The sequence below is a fragment of the Neovison vison genome, chromosome 2, assembly GCF_020171115.1.
Source record: "Neovison vison isolate M4711 chromosome 2, ASM_NN_V1, whole genome shotgun sequence".
Classification (NCBI taxonomy): domain Eukaryota; kingdom Metazoa; phylum Chordata; class Mammalia; order Carnivora; family Mustelidae; genus Neogale; species Neogale vison.
In genome coordinates, this window is record NC_058092.1 from 209217597 (window position 1) to 209240894 (window position 23298).

General features: G+C 46.6%; 1 protein-coding gene across 1 annotated transcript in view; it reads right to left on the bottom strand.

Moving 5' to 3' along the window:
* The window catches only part of PIK3AP1 (phosphoinositide-3-kinase adaptor protein 1), a 100259-nt gene that overhangs the window by 35597 nt on the left and 41364 nt on the right, over window positions 1-23298 (bottom strand). The window contains 6 exon segments of the mRNA XM_044240227.1: window positions 12661-12850; window positions 15412-15608; window positions 17995-18127; window positions 18256-18398; window positions 20977-21121; window positions 22724-22860. Coding sequence (XP_044096162.1) covers window positions 12661-12850; window positions 15412-15608; window positions 17995-18127; window positions 18256-18398; window positions 20977-21121; window positions 22724-22860 — 945 coding nt within the window.

Genomic DNA, 23298 nt, shown 5'->3' on the forward strand with positions numbered 1-23298 from the left:
GAGCCCCGCATTGGGCTCCCTGCTCAGCGGAGAGCCTGCTTCTCCCTCTCCTTTGTCTGCCACTCTGCCTACTTGTGTGCTTTCGAGCTCTCTGTCAGATAAATAAATAAATAATCTTAAAAAAAAAATTCAAGTCCAGAAAATTCTACTTATTTGAAATTTGCTGTTCAACTCACTGAACTGTGGTTTTATTTCCCCCATGGAGTTAGAAAGGTGGGACGAAAGGTGTATGCCAAAGACACTGTGTTACTCTGCCTCTAAACACTCCGACCCCAAACCGCACCCTCCTAGCCATCTGACCCTGACCCAGCCTACTTTTGAAACTCCTCATTCACACAGCAATAAAACACAGAGGAATCCATCCCAAAGTAAAGACTTGCTTGGATCAAACACCCTAGAGATGAGGGGAGGGAGAAATTCCACAGGCCTGGTGCTGCACACTCTAGGAAATCGCAGCCCCCTCAGATTCCAGCATCTCCAAAAACCTGGGTAGAGCAGCGCCAGGACAATTTCTTTTCTTTCTTTTTTCTCTAAATTCAATTAATTAACATGTATTATTAGTCTCAGAGGTAGAGGTCAGTGATTCATCAGTTGCATACAACACCCAGTGCTCATTACATCACGTGCCCTCCTCAATGTCTGTCCCCTCCAGCAACCTTCAGGTTTTTTCCCCATAGTTAAGAGTCTCTTATAGTTTGTCTCCTTCTTTGTTTTTATCTTATTTTATTTTTCCCTTCCTTCCCCTATGATCCTCTGTTTCGTTTCTTAAACCCCACAGTCGAGCACCAGGACAATTTCAATCACCAATAACCAAACCCCCAGGCTGGCAACACCAGAGTGTAAGTTTCACAACCAGCCATTCCCCTTGACAATGGCAACATAGTCACCCAACAGCCTAGCTATTTTTACTAACAAAGTTCAATTTGAGAACTGATTTCTACATCCAAGAGGTCGATGCACAATTAAAGAAGCTACAAAGAGTCTTAGAAAAATAAAATGTGGAAGAAACTGGCTGCAGCATGACCAGGCCTGGCTGGACCTGGTGTGCTAATGTCACAAGGGTACAGGCTTCTGCCCCCAGTATGATGACCCCCATCCTAATATGCTGGGGGTTTTGTGGATGAAAGCATTAAAAAGGAAAAAACAATGAGTACGATTAATAAAACATATCAACATCAGGATCCCTTGATACAATGCACTGAGGAGGACACAACACCATTTCTATGGTATTCTTCCAAAAATTTACAACCTCAGTGTACTCACAGAAAACAGGTAACCAACCCAAACCGAGGGGCAGTCTACAAAATAAATGATTAGCATTCAAGACAAAGAATGACTGAGGGACACTTACACATTGGAGGAGACTAAGGAGAAATAAACACGTGCGTTGTGAGATGTTCTGTAGTCTCAGCATCTGAGATCCCATCAGCGTCTAGCATCCCCCCTACAGGGCAGGGAAAACTAGTGCGACGTGAACAAGGCCTAGAGGTCTGTTGGTGGTACTGCCCCAAGCTGATCTGGTTTTAGTAATTACACTGTGGTTATACAAGAGCTAGTATCTGGAAAACCTGGATGAAAGGGATACACTGGCATTTCTGCAATTTCTAAGTCTAAAAATAGTAAAAAATAAAAAGGGCTTCTTTAAAAAAAGGGTGGGGGGGAGAGAAGGAGTGGAGATTTGAAAAGCAGAGGAGGAAATGCAACAGGAAAACTAAAGAAGCACGGCCCCCAGGGATGACCTACATTCACCCTTTCCTGTTCACCTATGGACTATATCACCTTCCAGAGACACCTGTGAGCCATATACATTGGGTACTGTGACCCAGGTGGAGCTAAATGGGCCACCCGTGACAGATCTTTTTCCTTTGTAATCACACCTTAACTAGACCTGCTAAATAGAAGTCCTGTGACCTTCTAGAGTCATTTCTTCTCCCTGAGCCAAGCTGGAAGGGTGAGGAGAGGCTTGGACACTAGGGTCAAAATGCAAGGCTCCAATTTTGATTCTTCCACTCCTGGACAGAGGACTAAGTCACCCACCAGTTTGACACCAAGCAGACTTCTTAGATCCATCTGTTGGTTCAGCCTCCCAAGATGACCAGGGGCCATGGTGGCACCAATCTGCTCAGGAGGATGCAGGACGCAGGCCAGCAGGACAGTGCCAGGCAGCATTCCTCCTCGAGGGCAGTCGCCAGTCCAGGAGTTCATGGGCAAGGAGAGGAGATCCGGGTCAGGCAGGTGGAGGAGCTACCCTAGTGAAAAGCCTCCCAGCCCACAGGAGCGACATTACTCATGGCCACTCCCCAGGCAGCCTTCCAGGGTCTCCACGAGCAGGCCAGAGTCACTGCTCTCAGGGAAGCCCAAAGTATGCCATCCCTTCTGGGTCCTCATAGTGCACACATAGCTCCTCCCAGTTCCAGATGCAATTTACCAACCAATTAGGGGTCATTTTTATCATAAGCAATGTTGCCTAGAAACATAGTTGACATTTGACTCTTATCACGTTTCCAGGGTAACAGAGCTGGAAAGTCAAGCCAAGGTCAAATTCCCGAGCAAAAGGGGAAATGATAGCTGTTACATTAACTCTTTGCCCATGATTTTCTTGGGTCAAGTTCTTTAAATCCTCTCAGCTTCTCTCTTCCTGTCTGTAAAATGGTGATAAGAGTAGTATGTATCTCATAGATTTGCCATGAGTATTACGTGAGAAGGCGGCCAAATGCTTAGCACAGTGCCTAGCCTAGAGAAAAGTGCTAAGTAAGGCAAGCGGTTATTACTACTACTATTATTACTGTTGTCTTTATTATTAAATTCCATTCCCAGGCTAATGTCCTAAGCAGAGAACAGTTTATGCTCAATTTGTGCTTCTTCTTTTTTCTTTTTAAAAAAGATTTATTGCTTTATGTTGCAGGGGAGGGGCAGAGGAAGTGGGAAAAAGAGTCTTAAGCAGACTCCCCACTGAGTGCAGAGCCTGATGCAGGACTCAGTCTCACAACCCTGAGATCACAACCTGAACCAAAACCAAGAGGTGGATGCTTAACCAACTGTGCCTCCCAGGCGCCCCTATATTTATTCTTCACAGTAACTTTGTTTGAAGTCAAATCTCCATCAGAGTAATAAATGCTTACATTCAGTAATATCTGAATTTCCACACATATTCTCAAATATCACATGTATTACATCTCTTAGAGAAGAATTACATCTATTACACCCATAAAACATTTTTCTATTTGAATATACTTAGAGCATAGGGGAAATCTTAAGATAACAAATGCCAGTGTTTTATAATAGATTTATGTGTGGAAATCTGGCTCACACACAAGGCATGCTGGGCATTTTCTGGACCCTGGCTCTGGAACACCAAGTCCCAGACGGACAGAGCTGCAGGCCTCTCTCCTCCTTTGCCAAGGCTCTGCCCATGCAGTCCAGACCTGAGCTGGAGGCCCCGTGCCCATTTATCCTGTGCTTTCCTGAGGTCCATCATGTTCTTTATTTGTGGGCTCAGCAATGAACATGGAAATTCTAGTAGCTCTTCAGTGCCTTCTGGTTCCATCCTATGCTGCCAGGATGGTAGTAGAGGCTGATCTTAAAGCCAGAGATTAAACCAGAGGACATGAGGCATGGCCGGAAGAATAGGATGGGTGCAGGGTGCAGGGAGGAGAAGGAGGGTGGTTTTCAGTCACAGGAGAAAGTCTGGGTATCCCGAGTCAAGACCCTGACAAGGGCTGGAGCCAAGGGAATCATCCACACTCATCCACACTTATGACATCCATCATAAGTCAGAGGAAAGCAGCAACTGAAGCCAGACAAGCAACAGAGGTGAGGACACTATTGACTGAGTGACCAAGGCAGGTCGGCATCACAGTCAGAGGTGGTGGTCACCTGCATGGACGCTGGTATCTGAGAGAACCAGGCTCAAGGCCCGGCTCTGACTCTTACTAGCTCTGTGTTCTTGGGCAAGATACTTGAGATCACACAGCTGTATATGTCTGTAAAGTGGGGGTAAAGAATGCTGCTATCCCCCACATAGGGAAAACGTAGGGGCTGAGGGAGACAATGCTTATGAAATATTTAGCAACAGTGCGAGGCACTAGATATTAATGGATGCCATTATTATATTGAGGCAGCTAGTGTACTAGTTTTCTGTTGTTGCTATAAAAAATTCACCACAAACACAGTGGCTGAGAAGAGCATAAATTTATTACCTTATAGTTCTGTAGTTTGAAAATCTGAAATGGGTCTCACTGGGCTGAAACCAACGTTTTGAGAAGACTGCCATCTTTTCCAGGAGCTCTAGGGGAGGACCTGCCTCCTTGCCCCTTCCAGCATCCAGAGGCTGCCTCTCTCTCCTCCTCAGCTCGAGGCTCTCTTCCTCTACTCTTGAGGCCAGCAGTGCCAGGCAGCACACTTATCTGGACTGAGTCCTTCTCGTGGCACCATCCGTGGTCTGTTTGCTGCTTCCTTCTTTCACTTCTAAGGACCCCCTGTGACTAATGTGAGCCCACCCCCCCCCATCATTCAGGACATTCCCTTTATGTCAAGGCCAGCTGAGTAGCAACCTTAATCCCAGCTGGATTCAGGGGCTCTCACTCTGCCTACCACAGATGGCACCCAGGATCAGCACAAATTTCCTGCCCCAAATTTCCTCCCCATATGAGGCTACCAAAGGCAATACAACGCAGGGATTAGGGCCACCTCAAGCAAGTCCATCATGGCCACATGGGGACTCAGCAGCCCTGGCCAGACGTAGGCATTGCACACTGCCTCAAATGAAGTTACCCCAAAATGACTTTCGTTCCGCTTATATTTTAAATAAAATGATTCTTTTGATACTGGATTGAACATAAGTGTCCTTGAGTTAGACCAAGAACAGCAAATACATACATTGGCCTCCTATTCCATGCACTCAAGGCAAACACTCAGCAGTCATAGTATTCTTTCTGGTCTCAGGATCCTCAGCCCAGCCCCTCAGGCACTTGATACCAACAAACAGACACTGGCACATGAAATTATTTTTCAGGCACTATTTGCCATATCTGTATTAGGGAGTAAGTCCTAGTAATAACAGACCCTACCTTTGTAATAATAAAGAAAGTGTCCAGTTGTTGGGAGTTCGTGAGTACTAAGACTCTCTCCAGCTCTAAAGGTGACAACCCCGTGTGCACATACTAATCAGGCATATAGTGAGGGCCACAAGAGTGACTGAGATACACCCTAAATTCCTCAGGTGAAGACCTGCAAGTGTGGTTCCGGACAAAGGACATTTTGTAAAGGAATCCTCCATTTCTGGATGCTCAAGGTTTGTACTTCCGATTCCAAGCACTTAACCATCACCACCTGTCCGTTAAAAATAAACTAAAAATGGTGGGAGGTTGGGGTACCAGGTGGTGGGTATTATAGAGGGCACGGCTTGCATGGAGCACTGGGTGTGGTGAAAAAAAATAGTGAATACTGTCTTTCTGAAAATAAATAAATTGGGAGGAAAAAAAATCAATAAAGTTTGTTTAAACCACAAAAAAAAAAAAAAAAAAAAAAAACTAAAAAGCCCAGAAACATGCTGGACTAAGGAGAAAGGACAAAGTTCTTTCACTTCAGCAGAGACAGAAGGAAAAAGATACACATATAACAAGGAGACGAAGGGGCCAAAGTCCCTGGGGAAGAGCCAGCGGCATTGTTACGCTGTACCTCATTTGGCACAATCAGAAAGGAGTGATGGCAGTCAGGAAGAGCCTGCGCCTGGGAAGAAAGGAGCTTGAACAGATGAGAGAAAGCTTAGGCAGGTGTTTAATTAAGGAGTGAGTCGAGAGCAATAATGAATTTTCAAGGAAGCCCATACAATACTCCTCAGGGGACATAAATCTAGATCATTTAGCTGCAGTGGAAACTCATCCAGATTTTGTGTTGTTAATTTAATATAAAACCCAATCAGTATCTACTATAGTAAAATGTCAGATGCCGAGAGGCCATTCTCCTGGAAAGGCTCTCAAACCCTGAAGGCCGGCCAAGAGAATTATCTTTTCACCCAGTATTTTTATAGCCAAAAAAGAGCCTTAGGGCAAGAAGCAGGCTGGGAAAGCATTCGACAAACCTGGCTGGTTCCACCAGCGGGGGGGGGGGGGGGGGGGGGGGGGGGGGATGGAGGGGATGGATAACGAGCTTTCGTGGGCGTCGTCGGCAAGGCCGTCCAACTTCCCCACACCCTGACGGAGAAGTGATGGGAGGAAGAGAGACAGGGAGAGGGAGTGGCGGTCACACACACACCGGGGAGAGAGAGACAGAGACGGAGACAGACACAGAGAGAAGGGAAAGAGCAATCTGAAATGACGGGCTAAGGAGGCATGGGTCACGACTCAGGAGGAGCTGGAGACGAACAGGCTAGGAGAAACAAGAAGTCGGGAGGATGTCTTATGCAGTCGAGTGCCTCCGTACAGCACTCCGGGCCAGCCCACAGACCCTCTGCTGGGCAGGAATCCACCCACGAGCAGAGTTCTCGGTGCGCATGTGGGGGGGGGGGCGCTCCACGACTTGCTAAGTCACACACCCTCTTCCCCTCACTCTCCACGTCTGTAGCTGCCCCCTCGGGCCACCGTGGGGGGTTTGCAGTTCTAGATTTAGCACCGTGGTGTTTTTGTTTCATGCCCGGCTCTCTGCTAGAAGGACAGCTCTGGGAGGCAGGGATCATGCCGGCTTGTCTACTGACTCCCCGTCACCCCGCACAGTGGCTGAAACACACGAGAGGTTTGAGAAATACTGCTGAAGGAATGACAGCAGTATGCGAAGGGAGGAACAAACAGGTGAATATGGACAGGGAGGTGTCCGGGCTGCAATCCAGGCAGTGGGAACAGCACGAGCAGATGAGAGAGACAGGGAAGGAGAGGGCAGCCTGGAGGAGCGGCTCCCACCCGAGACGTCCTGCACTCAGGCCGTCTACTGGGTGTCTCGCCACCACCTTTCAGGAAAGTCTTTGCACTGGAAGGTCAGTAAAACCACTCCACCCCACAAAACCCAAGAGGACTTTCTATTTTGCAGAGCTCTCGCACATCACTGTGGATGATGCGGGCTTCCTAACTGAGGTGGGAGCCGGTAACCAGAGAAGCAGGTCCAGAACCAGAGGGCGAAGTCATCTGCTTGCCGTGCCCCCAGGAGAGCATGACCCATGGCTCTCCAGGTCCGGAGGGGAGCAGGGTCACTGCTGGTGGTGGAGATTTTATCTTATTAGCTTTTAACACAGTCAGTACCGTGTGCCTTCACCAAGCGCCTACAACCCAGACACAGTTCTCGCACACCGGGAGGAAGAGAAGCATCAGAACTCAGCCAGCCAGGGCCTTCAGCCTCCCTGGGCCCCACTGGGTTGGGGTCAGCCTTCATTTCTATTTAGCATCTGCATATGCTTACCCCTAATAAGGAGATTTATTTCTTATATAGTAAAGTTAGGAAGCTGATGGTTTAAATCTGTCTTGAACAAAAAATTCTCCAGAGAACCGGGAGAGAAGTTGAAGGTCTGGTAACAAAGACCGGGAGCTACCACCTGGTGGCAGCATAGCTAAACTAAAGACAGTGAGTGTCAAGGGTGTGAGTGTGTGGGTGTGCATGCTTGTGCACGCGTGTGTGTACGCCCCCGCAAGTTCAAAGGAAGGAGAGCCTGGAGCGGAACCATAAAATCTCAGGGTCAGAAGCCAACAGCACGCCCCCACCCCGCTTCATTCAACAAGGGCCGTTTCCCTTTCAACCTTCCTACTTAGTGCTTGTGGGGACCTCATTCCTATCCCTTTTCCAAAACTCAAGGCAGAAAAGAGGCAGATTTGTCCTGACACCACTGGGTGACCTCCAAAGAAGCAGTAAAGAGCTCGCCTGAAACCTGCCCTCCGTAATGCTCGTCCTGGGAACAAATGCAGGAATTAACATAGCCCACTCCTTACTACATTTACTTTCAGCCTCTAGGGTTTAATGGTAGCGAAGGTGGGACATTGATCAACATGGCTCTTGGGACATTTAGAAAGAGCTCCTGTCTAAGGGTCTCTTCCAGGGCTGGAAAATGCAGATCTTAGGATGGCAGGCCAGGAGAGTCCTCTGTTCCTCCGGGGCAGCAGACAGACTTGTCCCCCGGAATGTGCAGACCCAGATTCTTGACCCAGTTTTCCCTCAGTGGGACTGGCACAAGCTACTGCATTTTGGAGCCTTAGTTTTCTTCCCTGTGAAATAGAGCTAATTCTTTTCACCAAGTCCGAGGAAGCTTGGACAAAATAACAGATGAGATGAAAGTCTGCTTACTGGAAAGGCCTGGCAGATGTTGCAAGCTATTACTGTGCCCGGTGGTGTTGCAAATACGTGTCTGAGATTAATCAGTTTGTCCTGCATTTTAATGAACTAGACTGCCTTCTCTCCTGGAGGGTCACGGGTAATAAAAGGAACAGTTCCTCCCCAGGTCCAAGTTTCTGCTCCTCCTGGGCCAATAGGTAAGTCGTCCTTACCAAGATTAAACCACAGAGAGAGAAACATAAACCGAATCAGGTCTAGCATCAGAAAATTCAGAGTTTATATGATCTAACAAATGAAAAATTCAGTGATCTTCTTTTCCCCAGCCACAAAGCAACCAAATTCTATAGCCTGCCTATTGGTGGTCTCCTTCTAGCTCCAGGGCAAGTAGAACCCCCTGACCCCCTGTAACTTTACATGTCACCAACAGCCACAAACCAGGCTCTCTCCCTAGTCCCCCACTGCCCTGGGGAGAGCTGGAGAGGCTCACTGCCCTTGCTGTGGCTGCCTTTAGCAAAACCCGCAGCTTCCACGGGGCTGGAGCGTGCAGGGGGATAACAAGTGTTAAGCCTCTGTGTCAACACGAAACAGGTAGTGAAGTGGGGGCATTCTTTAACCTTTCAACTGCCCCACAGTAAGGACACAAGGCAGAAATGTTGATACACAGTCTTGGGCCTCCCAAGTAGGTACTGACTGTCCTTCAAATGTTCTTTTGTGAATGGGTCTCTGGTCCAGATTGGAAAGTATATTGGCCCTGCTCATCACCCCAACACCTGGAAGTGGCAAGCAGCTAAAACACAGGAGATGCTCCAGAAATGCTTGTTGGAGAGACAGATAGAAGTCAAGTGCCGAGACCACCACAGGCCACTTGGTGAGCTGACCTCATGGCCGGGGCTGTAGTGGCTAGATGACTTCTTCAGAAGAAACCAGGACTAACACTTATGGCATTTGATGAAGACTTCTGACCGAGAATAAAGAATATGGCCCTAGAGACAGAGATCTGAGCTCAAAGGTGAGCTCTGTCACTTAGCCACTGTGAGACCCTGGGACTGTTGTTCAACCTCTCTGTGCTGCAGTTTTCTCATTTATAAAGGGCAGGTTCATCAAAGCATTCTTATGTGGCTTAAAGGATTCAGTGAGATAGAGGATGTGGATGAGGGGATGATGCCCTCTCTCCTCACCGCCCCCCCCCCGCCCCGGGCAGGTGGTGGCTCATCCAGGAAGAGCTTCTACCAGCATGTCCAGTCCCCCCCATCAGGTGCAGGAAGGGAGCCTCTACCAAGCTTTCCCGCATTCTCCCCACTCTCCAAGAGGCAGCCAGTTGAACTAGCAAGCACCTCACAATGACTGGACCACAGCTTCCAGGTGCTGGGGCTGCCACGTCAAGGGCCCTGCTGGTGTCAGGGTCTGCCTCTGGCCCCTGACCTGCCCACACCCCTCCACTCCAAGGCAGCTTCTTGGTACCTGCTCTTCCATTCATGGGTGGGAAACTCAAGCCCATCCCCCTTCCCCGTGGACCCAGAGCCCCTCCATCTTCTTCTCAGCTGAAAACTGGCAATACTCGATCCAGACTGTCCCAGAAAGCCCTGTCAATAAAGCTGATACACTGATGGGTATTTGTCTCGCCTATCTTGAATCTGTTGAATAACCCAGAGGGAAGGAAGCCTAAGTTTTAGGCTGTGTTTCAGAGTGCTTAGCGTTTCATAGCAAATGGTAGTGACATATAAAGAAGGTTCTTTGAGGTCCCATGGCAGGTCCTCCTGCTCCAATACGGTGCACTGAAGTCCAACATTATTTAGACCAGTGGTTCTCAAGGGCAGCGGCACTGCCCTCTAGGGGAGGCTTGGAAAATCTAAGAAGGGGTTTTAGGTTGTCACCACGATGGAGGGAGGGATAGCTCAGAAGTTCCCCTTATCCTTCGCGGGGCTACATGCCAAGCCCCCCCCAGCAGATGCCTGAAACCACAGATACTACCAAGCCCTACATACGCTATATTTTTTCCTATACACACATACTTATGATGAAGTTCCTAATTTATAACTAGGCACATTAGGAGATGAATAATAACAAAGAATAAAATAGAACAACTCTAACAATATGCTGCAACAAAAGGTTTATGGAAAAAAAGGTTATATGAACCTAGTTTCCCTCTGTCTCAAAATATTTTACTGTATTTACCCTTCTTGTGATGACAGAAGATGATAAAACGCTGACATATGAGATAAATGATGTAGACGTTATGACATACCATTAAGCTAGCACTGACCTTCTGAAGATGGGTCAGAGGGAAGATCCTCGGCTTGTGGACCAGCTGTCCATGGGAAGGTGAGACCTTGGCTAAGGGGAGACTACGTACCGTCATTTAGCAGAAGCAGGAGAGACGCAGACACTCTGCCCATGGACGGCACTGTGCTGGACTATGAAGTGTTTTGTGCCCCGCGTAACTTCTAAGGATTTCCCTAGCCATACATATAGGTTAAAAAAAACTGCTTATGATATACATTTACATATACACATGCATTTGTACAGATCTGTACAAATGTACATACATACGCATATGTATTTCTTAATTTAATATCAGTAGGTACAAAGAAAAATATGGACAAATATCCCCAACAAATCGTTAGGAGTGCTTCAGAGGTTGGTTTTGGGTGGAGTCATATAGACTTTTAATAACTGTTATAACATTCTTCTTTTAAGCTTTTATAAGAATGTATTACTTTTACAATTGGAAAAACAAGTTAACCCCCCAAATGGGCAAAATTTGTTAAAACAATTTACAAGAAAAATCCTGTCCTACAGATGTGACATTTTAGCAAATCAAAACCACAATGAGATACCACCTCACACTAGTCAGAATGGCTAAAATTAACAAGTCAGGAAATGACAGATGATGGTGAGGATGCAGAGAAAGGGGAACCCTCCCACACTGTTGGTGGGAATGCAAGCTGGTGGGACCACTCTGGAAAACAGCATAGAGGTTCTCAAAAAGCTGAAAATGGAGCTACCCTACAACCCAGCAATTGCACTACTGGGTATTTACCCTAAAGATACAAATGTAGTGATCCGAAGGGGCACGTGCACCCGAATGTTTATAGCAGCAATGTCCACAATAGCCAAACTATGGAAAGAACCTAGATGTCCATCCACAGATGAATGGATAAAGAGGTGGTATATATATACAATGGACTACTATGCAGCCATCAAAAGAAATGAAATCTTGCCATTCACTATGATGTGGATGGAACTAGAGGGTATTATGCTTAGTAAAATAAGTCAATTGGAGAAAGACAACTATCATATGCTCTCCCTGACATGAGGAAGTTTTTTCTAAGGGGTAGGAAAAGAAAAAATGAAATAAGATGGGATAGGGAGGGAGAAACAACTATAAGAAACACTTCATCTCACAAAAGAAACTGCGGGTTGCCGGGGGGAGGGGTCTAGGGAGAGGGTGGTTGGGTTATGGACATTGGGGAGGGTTTGTGCTATGGTAAGTGCTGTCAAGTGTGTAAACCTGGCGATTCACAGACCTGTACCCCTGGGGCTAATAATATATTATAAGTTTATAAAAAATTATTAAAAAAAGATGTGACATTTTAGAAATAAGTTTACTATATATGAATCTATTAGAGCTAGGTAATCAAAAATATCTGCTTATAAATTTCTATGCCTAGAAACTAAACTGCTTCACATATAACTACAACTTGTATTTCTGCATGGTTTTAGAATGCATGGAATTTTCCAGGAATTCAATTACTATGAAAATGGAGAGTGTGAAGAATCACTTACTACTTAAGAAAACCCAGGTGTGGGTGCCAATGTTGCCGGAGGTACATGAGTCACAGATATAACAGACTCACATTGGTCGCTCAGCATTTGATGCCGTAACGTTGGCAATGATTCTGGGTGTGGGTGCCTGCAGCTGACCATTTCATAATGTCCTCATGTGCAGGCAATCTGAACCCTCCCTCTCCTTTAACTTATATTTCAATCAGGGCACATATTTGATTTCTAAATTTTCATGCATAGGTAGGTTAGATTATTTATGAATGGCACATCAGGGTACCAAAGAGAACATCATGCAATGTTCGCCACAAAAAAAGGCCCATTGGGACTGACAGGGCTAAGAGCTACAGACTTCGCCCCTCAGATCCCAAGTCAATGCCTCCATCGACTCTGACCTCCAGCCCTTGCCTGCACTCTCCCGTCACTCAGCAGGCACAGCAAAGGAAGTTTGGAGAAGGAGTGTGCTTGTCACAGCCCATGATGACAGCCCTGACTTTGTGCAAAACAGGATCTTCATCTGTCTGGGGTGGAGCGGGGGTAAGCAGGGACTTCCCCCCTGCCATCCACGAGAATGAAGAAAGTCATGGCTCAGCAGAAGGATGGAGGCTGGGCTGTGCTACTTACAGAGGTCTTCGGTGGCAGCAGGCACAAAGGCAGCCATGGACTCGTAGAGCTCCTCGTCGCAGCCGGGGTTGAGGGAGCATTTCATGAGCAGGTCTGTGGAGAGATGGGCCATGGACTCGTACACGGCATCAGCCTCCTCCCCTTGCATCAGTTCCTCTTTGATGTGACTCTTCAGCATGTCCACAGTTTCCTGAAAGAGAAGACGGGACTCACAGGCACCTGGAGACACTCTGGCCTTCTGGGAAGAGGGAGGCCTTTGTGCACTTGGGACGGGCAAAGAGGAAAGGTTCACACGGGTCAGCGTTCAGCTCTCCCACCAGCCCGCAAGCTCCTGGAGGCCAGACTCCAAGTCTGTTTGTCTTGTGTGCTTTGTTTTAATCTTTGTGTCTTCTCCCAATGCTAAGCACAGAGTCATGCACACAAGAGATGGGCAGTAAACGTCCGAGGAGCTGAGGGTACAAATTAAGGGCTTCCTCAAGACCACCTACTAAGGGTCAGGTGCGATGCCAGGTGTTTGCCTGTACATTACCTCATGTCATTCTTTCCACAGCTGCCTGAGAAAGTTGCAATATTCCCTAGTTCACACATGAGAAAACCACAGCTCAGAAAAAACTAGCACCTTACTTAAGGACATGCAGTCCTCCCTTCTGACCTCTCTAGTACACCCTGGTTCCTCCAAAGGAAATCAATGATCTCCAAGGTGGTAACCTTTACGGACCAACAACACAGACATCCAAATGAAATGGTGGCCGCTAAGTTGTTCTTGCCCTGATATGTAGTCAGATGGCCCTCAGAAGCTCACTCCCTAGTCCCTGTTCCTTCCAGCAGGCTGCTGCCAAGTGCTTGCCTTGGTTTCATACACAGTGTGTCCAGAGGAGAGACAGCTTTAGCCGAAAGGCCCTGCAGTCAGACAGACTGCCCCGTCCTTCTGCATCCCCGTGGTGGCAAAGGCAGAAAGCTGGCTTCTCTGAAACTCTGCACAACTTTTCCTGGTAAGAAATTTTGGTGTTTCACAACCTTATTTCAGCAACAACCCACAAAAATCCTCATTTTCATCACACCACCTCGAGGGAGCTCATCTGGTGTTGACACAACCTGCTGGTTTCTTGATGCGACTGAAGGACTGGCCCAGGTGACGGCTGGGAGATGTTGGGAGACTCAAGGTCTGGCATTTGGTTTCAATGTGGTGGAAAGAGGAAACGGGACAGTCCTTAGAGGTCATAAAAACATGCAGGGACCTTTTGGTAGCAATGTGGAAGACACATTGGCTGAAGGTGAGTACGGCTAGAGAGCAAAGAAGGGATGAGAAATGGGAACCCGATTAATTTTGGTGCAAACTGAAAAGGCATCGTTCCACTTCCCTGTTACGTAGAACAAAAGAACAAGCCCCAGAACTGGCATCAAACTAGGTTCCTGTCCCATCTCCACCCTTGCTAGAGTGCAACCCGGGCACAATTATTCTGCCTTCCAAGGCCCCACCTTCTCCTTGTTTGTTAAAAACAGACAACAATACTGTCAACTTCCAAGCGCTGCAGTGAGCATTAAGTAAAACATGGCATTTGCCAATCAAATAGATTCAATAACTAGGAGTCATGACTGTGAACACAGAATGTCCCCAATAAAAACTACTGGCATGGAAACGATGCGCTGCATTTTATACTTTTGTGACTTCAAAGTAAAGCAGAATAAATACTCCTGGACGGTGAGTACTCTTTAGCCTCATTTATGTCAAATGTGGCCAAAACGACATGCAGGCTATTCTACTTGTTCAACACACTTATGCACCCCCAAACTGTGGGGAGCCCCCCTCCATGCCTTAGCGAGTCGCTGCCTTGCGGACTGTGAAATAACAGCACGGAATTAAGTTTCTGGGGAGGTGTAGGCTCACTCCTTTATGGAGATAGAGAGCAAGACTAGATTGTCTTTATGGTTCCTTTGAGGTCTCCGCCCCATGCAAGAGACTGAGAGTCCCCACTATGACTCGTGAAGATGAAGGAAAACCAAAAAAGGGGAGAGTCAGGAAGGATGGGGGTCTCCAAGACAAGAGAAGTGATACTGGGGCATGGAGCAAAGATTAGACAGTGGATGAGAACTCGAAGATGTTCCCAGAAGTCAATGATCAAGGAGGATCTGGAGGTCCGAAACCAGGTGAGCCAAGAAACGGGGCATATCTCTCTTAGGATCAGCAGAGGCTCAGAAAGAGAGACAGGCCATTAGCACAACAGGGGACCTCCCAGTTGGCCTCCGGGAAACCTCAAGTGTAGAGCTTCATTCTGGTCTCTGCTGAGAACCAATCCCAACAGTTCACCTGGATCTGATGGCAGCAAGGCAGCTGGGAGCATCCCATCAAAGTGTCTTGGGGAATGGGGTGGGGCTGGGGAAGAGGGATCAGTATCAACCTGCAGCATATTCAGTCTTTAAATGTCTCTGCAAATCTCTCTGGGTGGACCTCAATGCTTTACATCCATTATTTCCTTTTATCCTGAAAACCACCCTAAGAGCAGAACTAGCATTACCTTCCTTCTGCACTTTAGGAAACTAAGAGAGGGTACATGATATGTCCAAAGTCACAAGGCCAACAAATGTTGGTGCAGGAATGTGGACCCAGGTCCATGGGACTCCAGGGAGCATCTCTTAAGCCCACACAAACTGGCCCTGCCAGAGAAGAGGCATGTATCTCTACTGAACAGGTAGGCCCTAGGACCACAGAGTGCATTTCCATTCCTGGGGCCTCTCCCACCTTGACCTTACCACATACTCATCGATGAACTGCCGCAGGTCCCTGAAGCCATGTTTCTCAGCAATGGTGTTGGGATAGTGGCCATGCTTGTTGGCCACACTGTATGCCTGTAGGGCTCCCGGGCAGGTGAGCAACAAGGCAGTGAGGTTCTTGAGCCCATACTTCGCAGCAAAATGCAACAAGGTGGGCAACTCTTCATCCCTCTGATCTGAAAATTGTTCAGGAAGACAATGGACAAATAAGAATGAAGGCATAGGCACCCTTGTTCATGGAGACAAAGCTGGCAAGCCTACCATGGCATCTAGCAGGCACTCAATCATTACTTCTGGTTTGATTGACCTAACATCTGACAGTTTCCTTTGAGGCACAGCTGAAGATTCTGCCCTCGGATGATGGAAGAAATGATATGTTAATTAATTAGCAAATATAATAATTAATAATCCACCTTTTTTCTCTAAAAGGATCAAAGAATCCTGAAAAATAATACTAATTCAAAATATGCTGATTTTCTAAAAGCTTAAGTAGCAGCCACGAAGTACAACAGGAATGATGTCTTGACCTTCTCTGCAAATGTCACAGCATTTTTACACAATTGCTTTGTGCTGATTTAAAAAAAATTAAGTCCATCTTCTTAGCTCTTATTCCAAATTTCATAAAGCATGCCGAGTCATCCTAGGTATGTTAATTAGCCTTTCCGTGGCCCTTAGTTTTGAACTAGAAGATATTTCCAAACTATTTCAAAAGGGCTAGGAGGATTAATAAGATGGTGGTATTCAGTGAGTTCTTTGTTTAGGACAGGTTTTTTTTTTTTTTTTTTTAAAGATTTTATTTTATTTATTTGAGAGAGAGAGACAGTGAGAGAGAGCATGAGCGAGGAGAAGGTCAGAGAGCGAAGCAGACTCCCCATGGAGCTGGGAGCCTGATGTGGGACTCAATCCCGGGACTCCAGGATCACGCCCTGGCTGAAGGCAGTCGTCCAACCAACTGCGCCACCCAGGCGTCCCTAGGACAGGTTTTGAGTGTTGGTATTAACACACCTGAACCGCAGGATGTCCGTGAACCTTTTGATTCAGGAGAAACAAAGTACTCCTTTGGGTCACTGGATCCTCGTGACCTCCTCCGCCTACTAATATCTGGATTTAGCAAGCTAAACTCTACCAAGAAAATAGACGTGTTTGCATTGTGGAGTTTGGGACAAGTCCTTTTTTTGTTTTCATAAAAGTTTATTTCTTTTTTTTTTTTTTAAAGATTTTATTTATTTATTTGACACACAGAGAAAGATCACAAGTAGGCAGAGAGGCAGGCAGAGAGAGAGGAGGAAGCAGGCTCCCCGCCAACCAGAAAGCCCAACACCGGACTCAATCCCAGGACCCCGAGATCATGACCCGAACCAAAGGCAGAGGCTTTAACCCACTGAGCCACCCAGGCGCCCTAAAAGTTGATTTTTAAACCCAACAGTGATAGATAAACAGACAGATATACACTACTATGTACACACACACGCACATGCAGATTTTTCTTAGTAAAACAAACCCAGCTTCCTATTCATCAGGAAATGATCCTTGGGATGAAAGTCTGAACATGTCCCCAGGACTCCACATTGGCAGGCTATAAATACTCTTCCTGAGCCTCAGGTGTAAGAACAGAGAATATCAACACTGCAGGAAGTAATGCAAGAACATTCCACAGTAGAAAAATGGGGAGAGACAACACAAGAATGACCCCAGGAGAAGGACCTAAGGGTAATATAACCCCATTCTTACGGCTCTCTTGGCTAGGGAAGGATGGGACACGGGGCAGGGGGCAACCAGTCTCCATCACGCAACGTGAAGAAAGAGCAATATCCACAGAAGCGCCCTACCAGGCGTCCTGTCAGCCCACCAGGCACCATCCCCCACAGGAGCCGTTATCCAGCCTGTCACATGCGCACAGGAGACTGCTCCTCCCTCACTGAACAAATGTTTGTTTCCAGCCTACAATTAGCCACCCAGGCACTGCCTCAGCCCTCACGGAGCTGACAGCCTGCAGAGAAGACAGACACAGCTGAGAACTAACACAGAGGACACCCGACATGCTAGGGGAGCCCACAGCACATAGACAGAACCTACCAAAGGATCAGAGAGGTCTTCCTGAGGAAGTGCTACCTAGGCCGCTGTTCGGAAATGACGAGATGTTAGCCAGGTGCACAGCAACCAAGGAGGACAGGAGGAAACTGAATTCCCACAGAGTTCAGGCAGCAAGAGGCAGGGCAGAATTCTCATGAGGTGAAAGAAATGCAGACTTTCTGTAGAGCAGAGCCCAGGGATAGCGTAGAAATGAGGGCAGAAATGCAGTGGGAACCTCTTGGGAAGGCTTGCAAACATGCTAAGGAGTTTGGGCTTTATCGAAGGAAATGGGAACCACAAAGGGTTTGTAGCAAGGGGCTGAAGTATTCAGATCTACAATTTAGAAATCACTCTAGCTTGCCAGTGAAGGAACCATTCTCAAAGGATGAGCTGCAGAGAGGAAACCAAAAGGGTCCAAGCACGGGGGGATTGGATACTGAAACTCACAGACTAGAATCACCCCGCAGCTGGTCTGAATTTCTGACTTACTTGTCATCATATCTTCTTCTTCCAGTTGGTTAATTCCAAAGAGGTGCAGTCCACTCGCAGGGATGTTGTTCTTCAGAGACTCCGTGAGCAGTTTATCAAGGGTCTCCGTGTTGTAGGGCACAATTTTAAAGGCCTGAACACAAAAGTGAGGAAGGTCAGATTTTAAATCCAGCCATCTTCCATCCAGCAGATTCAAAGCCAAAGAACCACGAGCAGAAACTACATGTCCAGAAAATGCAGGTTTCCTTTCCACATCCTTACCTGACACATGAACTCCACGGGATTTGCTGCATTGGACAATAAATTCCCGATCTCTTCCATGTCAGTATAATAACTGATCACAGTTTCACACACCACTAAATCCCCGGAATAGATCTTCAAGGAAACATTCCCAGAGGAGAGGCCTGAGGAGAAGAAAAAAAAACAAAAACAAAAACAAGAAAACAAAAAACCCACGAAGGTGCCTAGGAAGAACAAGGGCCAGGGGAAACTATCCGTGGATTCACCTTAATGGTAAAGAAATTAACTGGGGGCTGGAAGAAAGATTTGGGAGGTAGGTGTGGGATAGAGAAGTGAGGGGAAGGGTAGAAGTAGGAAGTGAGGAGACTGGCACCTGAGAGGCCCAGAGTCAGAGGAACTGTCCCCGTTGGTTTGGCAATTTCATTTTTGGAAGATTTTCATCTGTTTTGGTTGCTCCAGTAGGCCCAGGACCAAGACAAACAAGAAGAGTTGAGTTTAAAACACTTTCTACAGGGATACCTGGATGGCTCAGTGGGTTAAAGCCTCTGCCTTTGGCTCAGATCATGGTCCCAGGGTCCTGGGACTGAGCCCCGCATCGGGCTCTCTGCTCAGCGGGAAGCCTGCTTCCTCCTCTCTCTCTCTCTGCCTGCCTCTTCACATACTTGAGATCCCTGTCTGTCAAATAAATAAAATCTTTTTTTAAAAATAAATAAATAAAACACTTTCTACAAAGGTCAGCGGTGGCCGCAAGGTGGGAAAAGATCCTAGCTGGCGGAATTCAGTGCTTTCTTAGCCCTGGACTGGGAGAATTGATTCAATGGCTCTGTGGCTGTCATGACTCTGTGCTCTTTAGCTCTTCTCCACCACAGGAAGGGGTTTTGAGGGGGAAAGAAAAATTAAAAATACACCAACCACAAAGATTCGATTCACAAAAGAGGAAATGCAACAAGTAGAGAACATGGAAAAATAGCTTCGTTGGTAATCAAAGAAATGCAAATTAAAATAATGGGCTACTCTTTCAAAAGATATCCAATTAGCAAAGATATTTAAAAATGATAATGCCTAGGGTTGGCCATGACACAGCAAACTTGATAGATAGGAGTAGTATTTCTGAAAGCAAAGAAGCCCTGCTTTCCAGGATCCTTCAAAATGCACCACATTTCAAGGGTTCCATCTTGAGGAAATACTCCTCAATCCATGCAAGCATAAAGATATTTGATATATCAGAATTTAAAACAGGAAGAAGACAATAAGAAATCAGAAATGACACAAATACATAACAATGAGGAAACGAAAAATTAAAAGATGATACTTCAAGGGAGTATAATGCAGCTTTAAACAAGATGAATTATAAGATACAAGTTCAACACAAGGAACTGGTTTTATAAATTATGATACATCTATACAATGGATTAGTTTGGAACCATGAAGAATTATGTTGTAAAAGAATACTTACTAATATGAGCAAATACTCGTAGGTATCTTCCAGGTAACAAAAGTGGCCTATGAGACTGTACGAAGCTATGTACATAGATGCAGAAAATTTACAGAAATCATTGATTTCCTTTGGGGCATAAAGGCAATTTTCTATTTATTTTCCTTTACCTTGGCTGCATTTATTTACTTTCCGTTGTTTTCTCTTTTTTTCTTTTTTAATTTTTTTTCAATTTTTTTTTTTTTAATTTACTTGACAGACAGAGATCACAAGTAGACAGAATGGCAGTCAGAGAAAGAGGAGGAAGCAGGCTCCCCGCCAAGCAGAGATCGCAACGCGGGGCTCGATCCCCGGACCCTGAGATCATGACCTGAGCTGACGGAAGAGGCTTTAACCCACTGAGCCAACCAGGTGCCCCTGCATTCTTTAACTTTTCAGTATTGAGTTCACATAAGTTTTATGATAGAAAAAATATATTATAAAATGGAAAGTTAGAAGGTCCATGTAACATCAAGGGGCAAGGGGTGCCTGGGTGGCTCAGTGGGTTGGGCCTTTGCCTTCGGCTCAGGTCATGGTCTCAGGTCTTGGTTTCAGGGTCCTGGGATCGAGCCCCACAATGGGAATCTCTGCTCAGTGGGGAGCCTGCTTCCCCTTCACCCTCTGCCTGCCTTTCTGCCTACTTGTGAACTCTCTCTCTCTGTTAAATAAATAAATAAAATCTTTAAGGGGAAAAAAACAGCAAGGGGCAAAAGGATGCTGAGAGAACAAATATTGAAAACAACTCTGTTTTTAAAATTGTGAACAAAGGACAAAAGACAGGGTAGTAGTGTGATGACTTTTTTCTATTTTTCTCTAATTTCAAAAAAAATTTTTAAAGATTTTATTTATTTGAAAGAGAGAGTGAGTGAGAGTGCACAAGTAAGGTTAAAGGACAGAGGTAAAGGGAGAAGCAGAGCAGACTCTCCTGCTGAACAGGGAGCTGACGTGGGGCTCGATCCCAGAACCCTGGGATCATGACCTGAGCTGAAGGCAGACGCTTAACCAACTGAGTTACCTGGGTAACCCTCAAAAAATTTTAATATGTTAACTTCTTACAGATAAAAATTTTACAATATCCATTTTTCCCCCTTCGTACATGCATGTTTCTGTGACTTCCTTTTCCTTTAAATAGAACATGACAACAAAATCCAAATCTTAGCTGTCACTTTTCTCAGCTGCTGAATAAAGACAGGACAAGAAAAGAAAGCAAGAGTGGATCTCTTCCTGAACAGGACGCCTAATTTTCGGAGGTAGACGGGGCTACTTACTGGGAGCCTTCACAGAAACGGTGTATTCATTCTCCAGCTTGGCTTCCACCCGGACGGAGGGAGAATCCTCAGGAGAAAATTCTGCTTCTGTTGTCACCCTCTCATCCAACTTACATCTCACGATGACGTAGACAGTGGTTTCCACCTGGAACAGGAGGCCAGTCAGTGTCCCCGCCCCCTCCTGGGTGCCCTGTCAGGGTACTGGGCAGAGAGTCTCCTGGTTCCCCAAGTCCCAGCGCCTGCAGGGAGGGGTCTGCAGTCCAGCTCTGGGCCTGACCGCCACGGGTCCCAAAGGAACGAGTTACAAAGACCAAGAGTGAACATTTATCAAGCTTTACAGCAGTTTGATGGGAGTAATCTTATGTCGGTTGGACCTAATGTAATAATTTAAAATCCGACAGCTTGTACCTCTTTTTATTTCATTTATAGCATTTCTCTTTTATGGCATTTTTAAAAGCACTGGTGTATGGCAGAATTGGGAATTTTGTAGAACGAAATAAAAGGGGTCTTCACCGATAGTCTGAGAAGCGCTATTCGGACTTGAGCCTGACTGCTCCATGGGAAGCCGGCAGGCTGACACAGCCTTGGAAGCGGTTTGAAATGCAGAATATAAGGCCCCTCTGGACCCACTGAACCATCAAAGACTGAATTTTACCAAGACCCTTGGGTGACACATGGACCTTACGATGTGACAGGCGTCAGCCTGGACGACCCCTCCTGGAGTCTGCTTCTTATACTCTTCTTGAATGGGCACAAATACCTTACTGGAGGGCTGATTTTCCCCAGGCATGGAACAACCTGAATTCTATTTCACCTCGCTCACTTGATGATCTCTTGCCAGCAGGCTACATACAATGATCCTGTCTTACTGTGCAATCTAAACCCAGCATGTTTATGAGCTTGTAGCCACAGGCTGCTCTGAACTAATAAAATCACACATTTTCATCAAGAAACGAAAGATAATAAAAAACTACCAGTTCTATGGTAGAATTTGCATGACAGTGGCGCATCAATTGGGCCATCACATTCAAGTTACCTGTTAACATAGGTCCCATCCTGAAAATGTTAGTCCCATTATACTCTGGCTTTTATCTTAGCCCTTTTAGCAAGCAATACTGGCACGTTGCAGCCAGCAAATTTCAAAGCATCCACTTGGGGAATGGGAGTGGTCATCTGATGGAGAAGCAAGCTTTCAAAATGCACCTCCCCCCATTTCCTTCCAGCCCTGGGGGGCAGGAACAGACCCAGGCCTCTCCCTCCAGGGTTAGCATAAATGTCTGGTAAGCTGCCACACATCTATATTTCTGATCTATGAACTTAAGCCTTAGAGGGATGACACACACTTTCCTGAGCTCACCTCTCTCTCTCTTTTTTTTTTTTAAAGATTTTATTTATTTATTTGACAGAGAGATCACAAGTAGGCAAAGAGGCAGGCAGAGAGAGGGGGGGAAGAGGCTCCTCGCTGAGCAGAGAGCCCGATGCGGGGCTTGATCCCAGGACCCTGGGATCATGACCTGAGCCAAAGGGACAGGCTTTAACCCACTGAGCCACCCAGGCGCCCCTCGCCTTTCTCTTATTTAAAGGAGTGAGGTGTGCTTAAGGGCCCAGGTAGTGGGAATCCCAGGGCAGCTAATCTACAAGAGAATCCCTGAGGGAAGGCTAAGATTACACTCCCTTTACTGCAACAGAAGCAACCACTGAAAAGACTGTGCACTGCCACGGATCCACCAGCCCCAGGAGCACCTACCCCACAGCGAATACGGTCCGGCTGCACCACCATCAGGTTCCCAGGTGAAGTCTGCTGTGGCAGGTTCTGATGCTTCGAGTAGGAAGGGACCTTCTCGTCCTCAGTCTCAGTGTCAGTGACTGAATCACAGCCAGAATCTATGGGACAAAGGACATCACTGAATGGGAACACAAGGAAGGAGAACTGATGGACATGTTCCACCCCATGAAAGCCCCAAATATTACCAAATAGGAAATGGCTCTGAATGTCAAATAAATACAAGCTCGAGGGAGTGACTCAGGCAACCGTGAAAGACAACCTACTGGGAAAAAGTCAATTACCCATTAGGGCACAAGGGTAGGGCGACAGCAAGAGGAAGACTGTGGAGAAGGCCAGAAAGTCTGAAACAGGATGTTGCCCAAGGCTGGCAAGTCTCGTTTCAACCAGTAGGTTTCTGGAAGCTTTACCTCCAGGCTTCCTGCACTGCTGGCTTTGGTGGCTGCGAGGGAAGAAGGCCCCTTCTCCTCAGGTGGGGTCAAGCATGGGCTGTCCACTTAAAGGTCATCTTTTGAACATCAAGTAAAACCTGTGCTGTG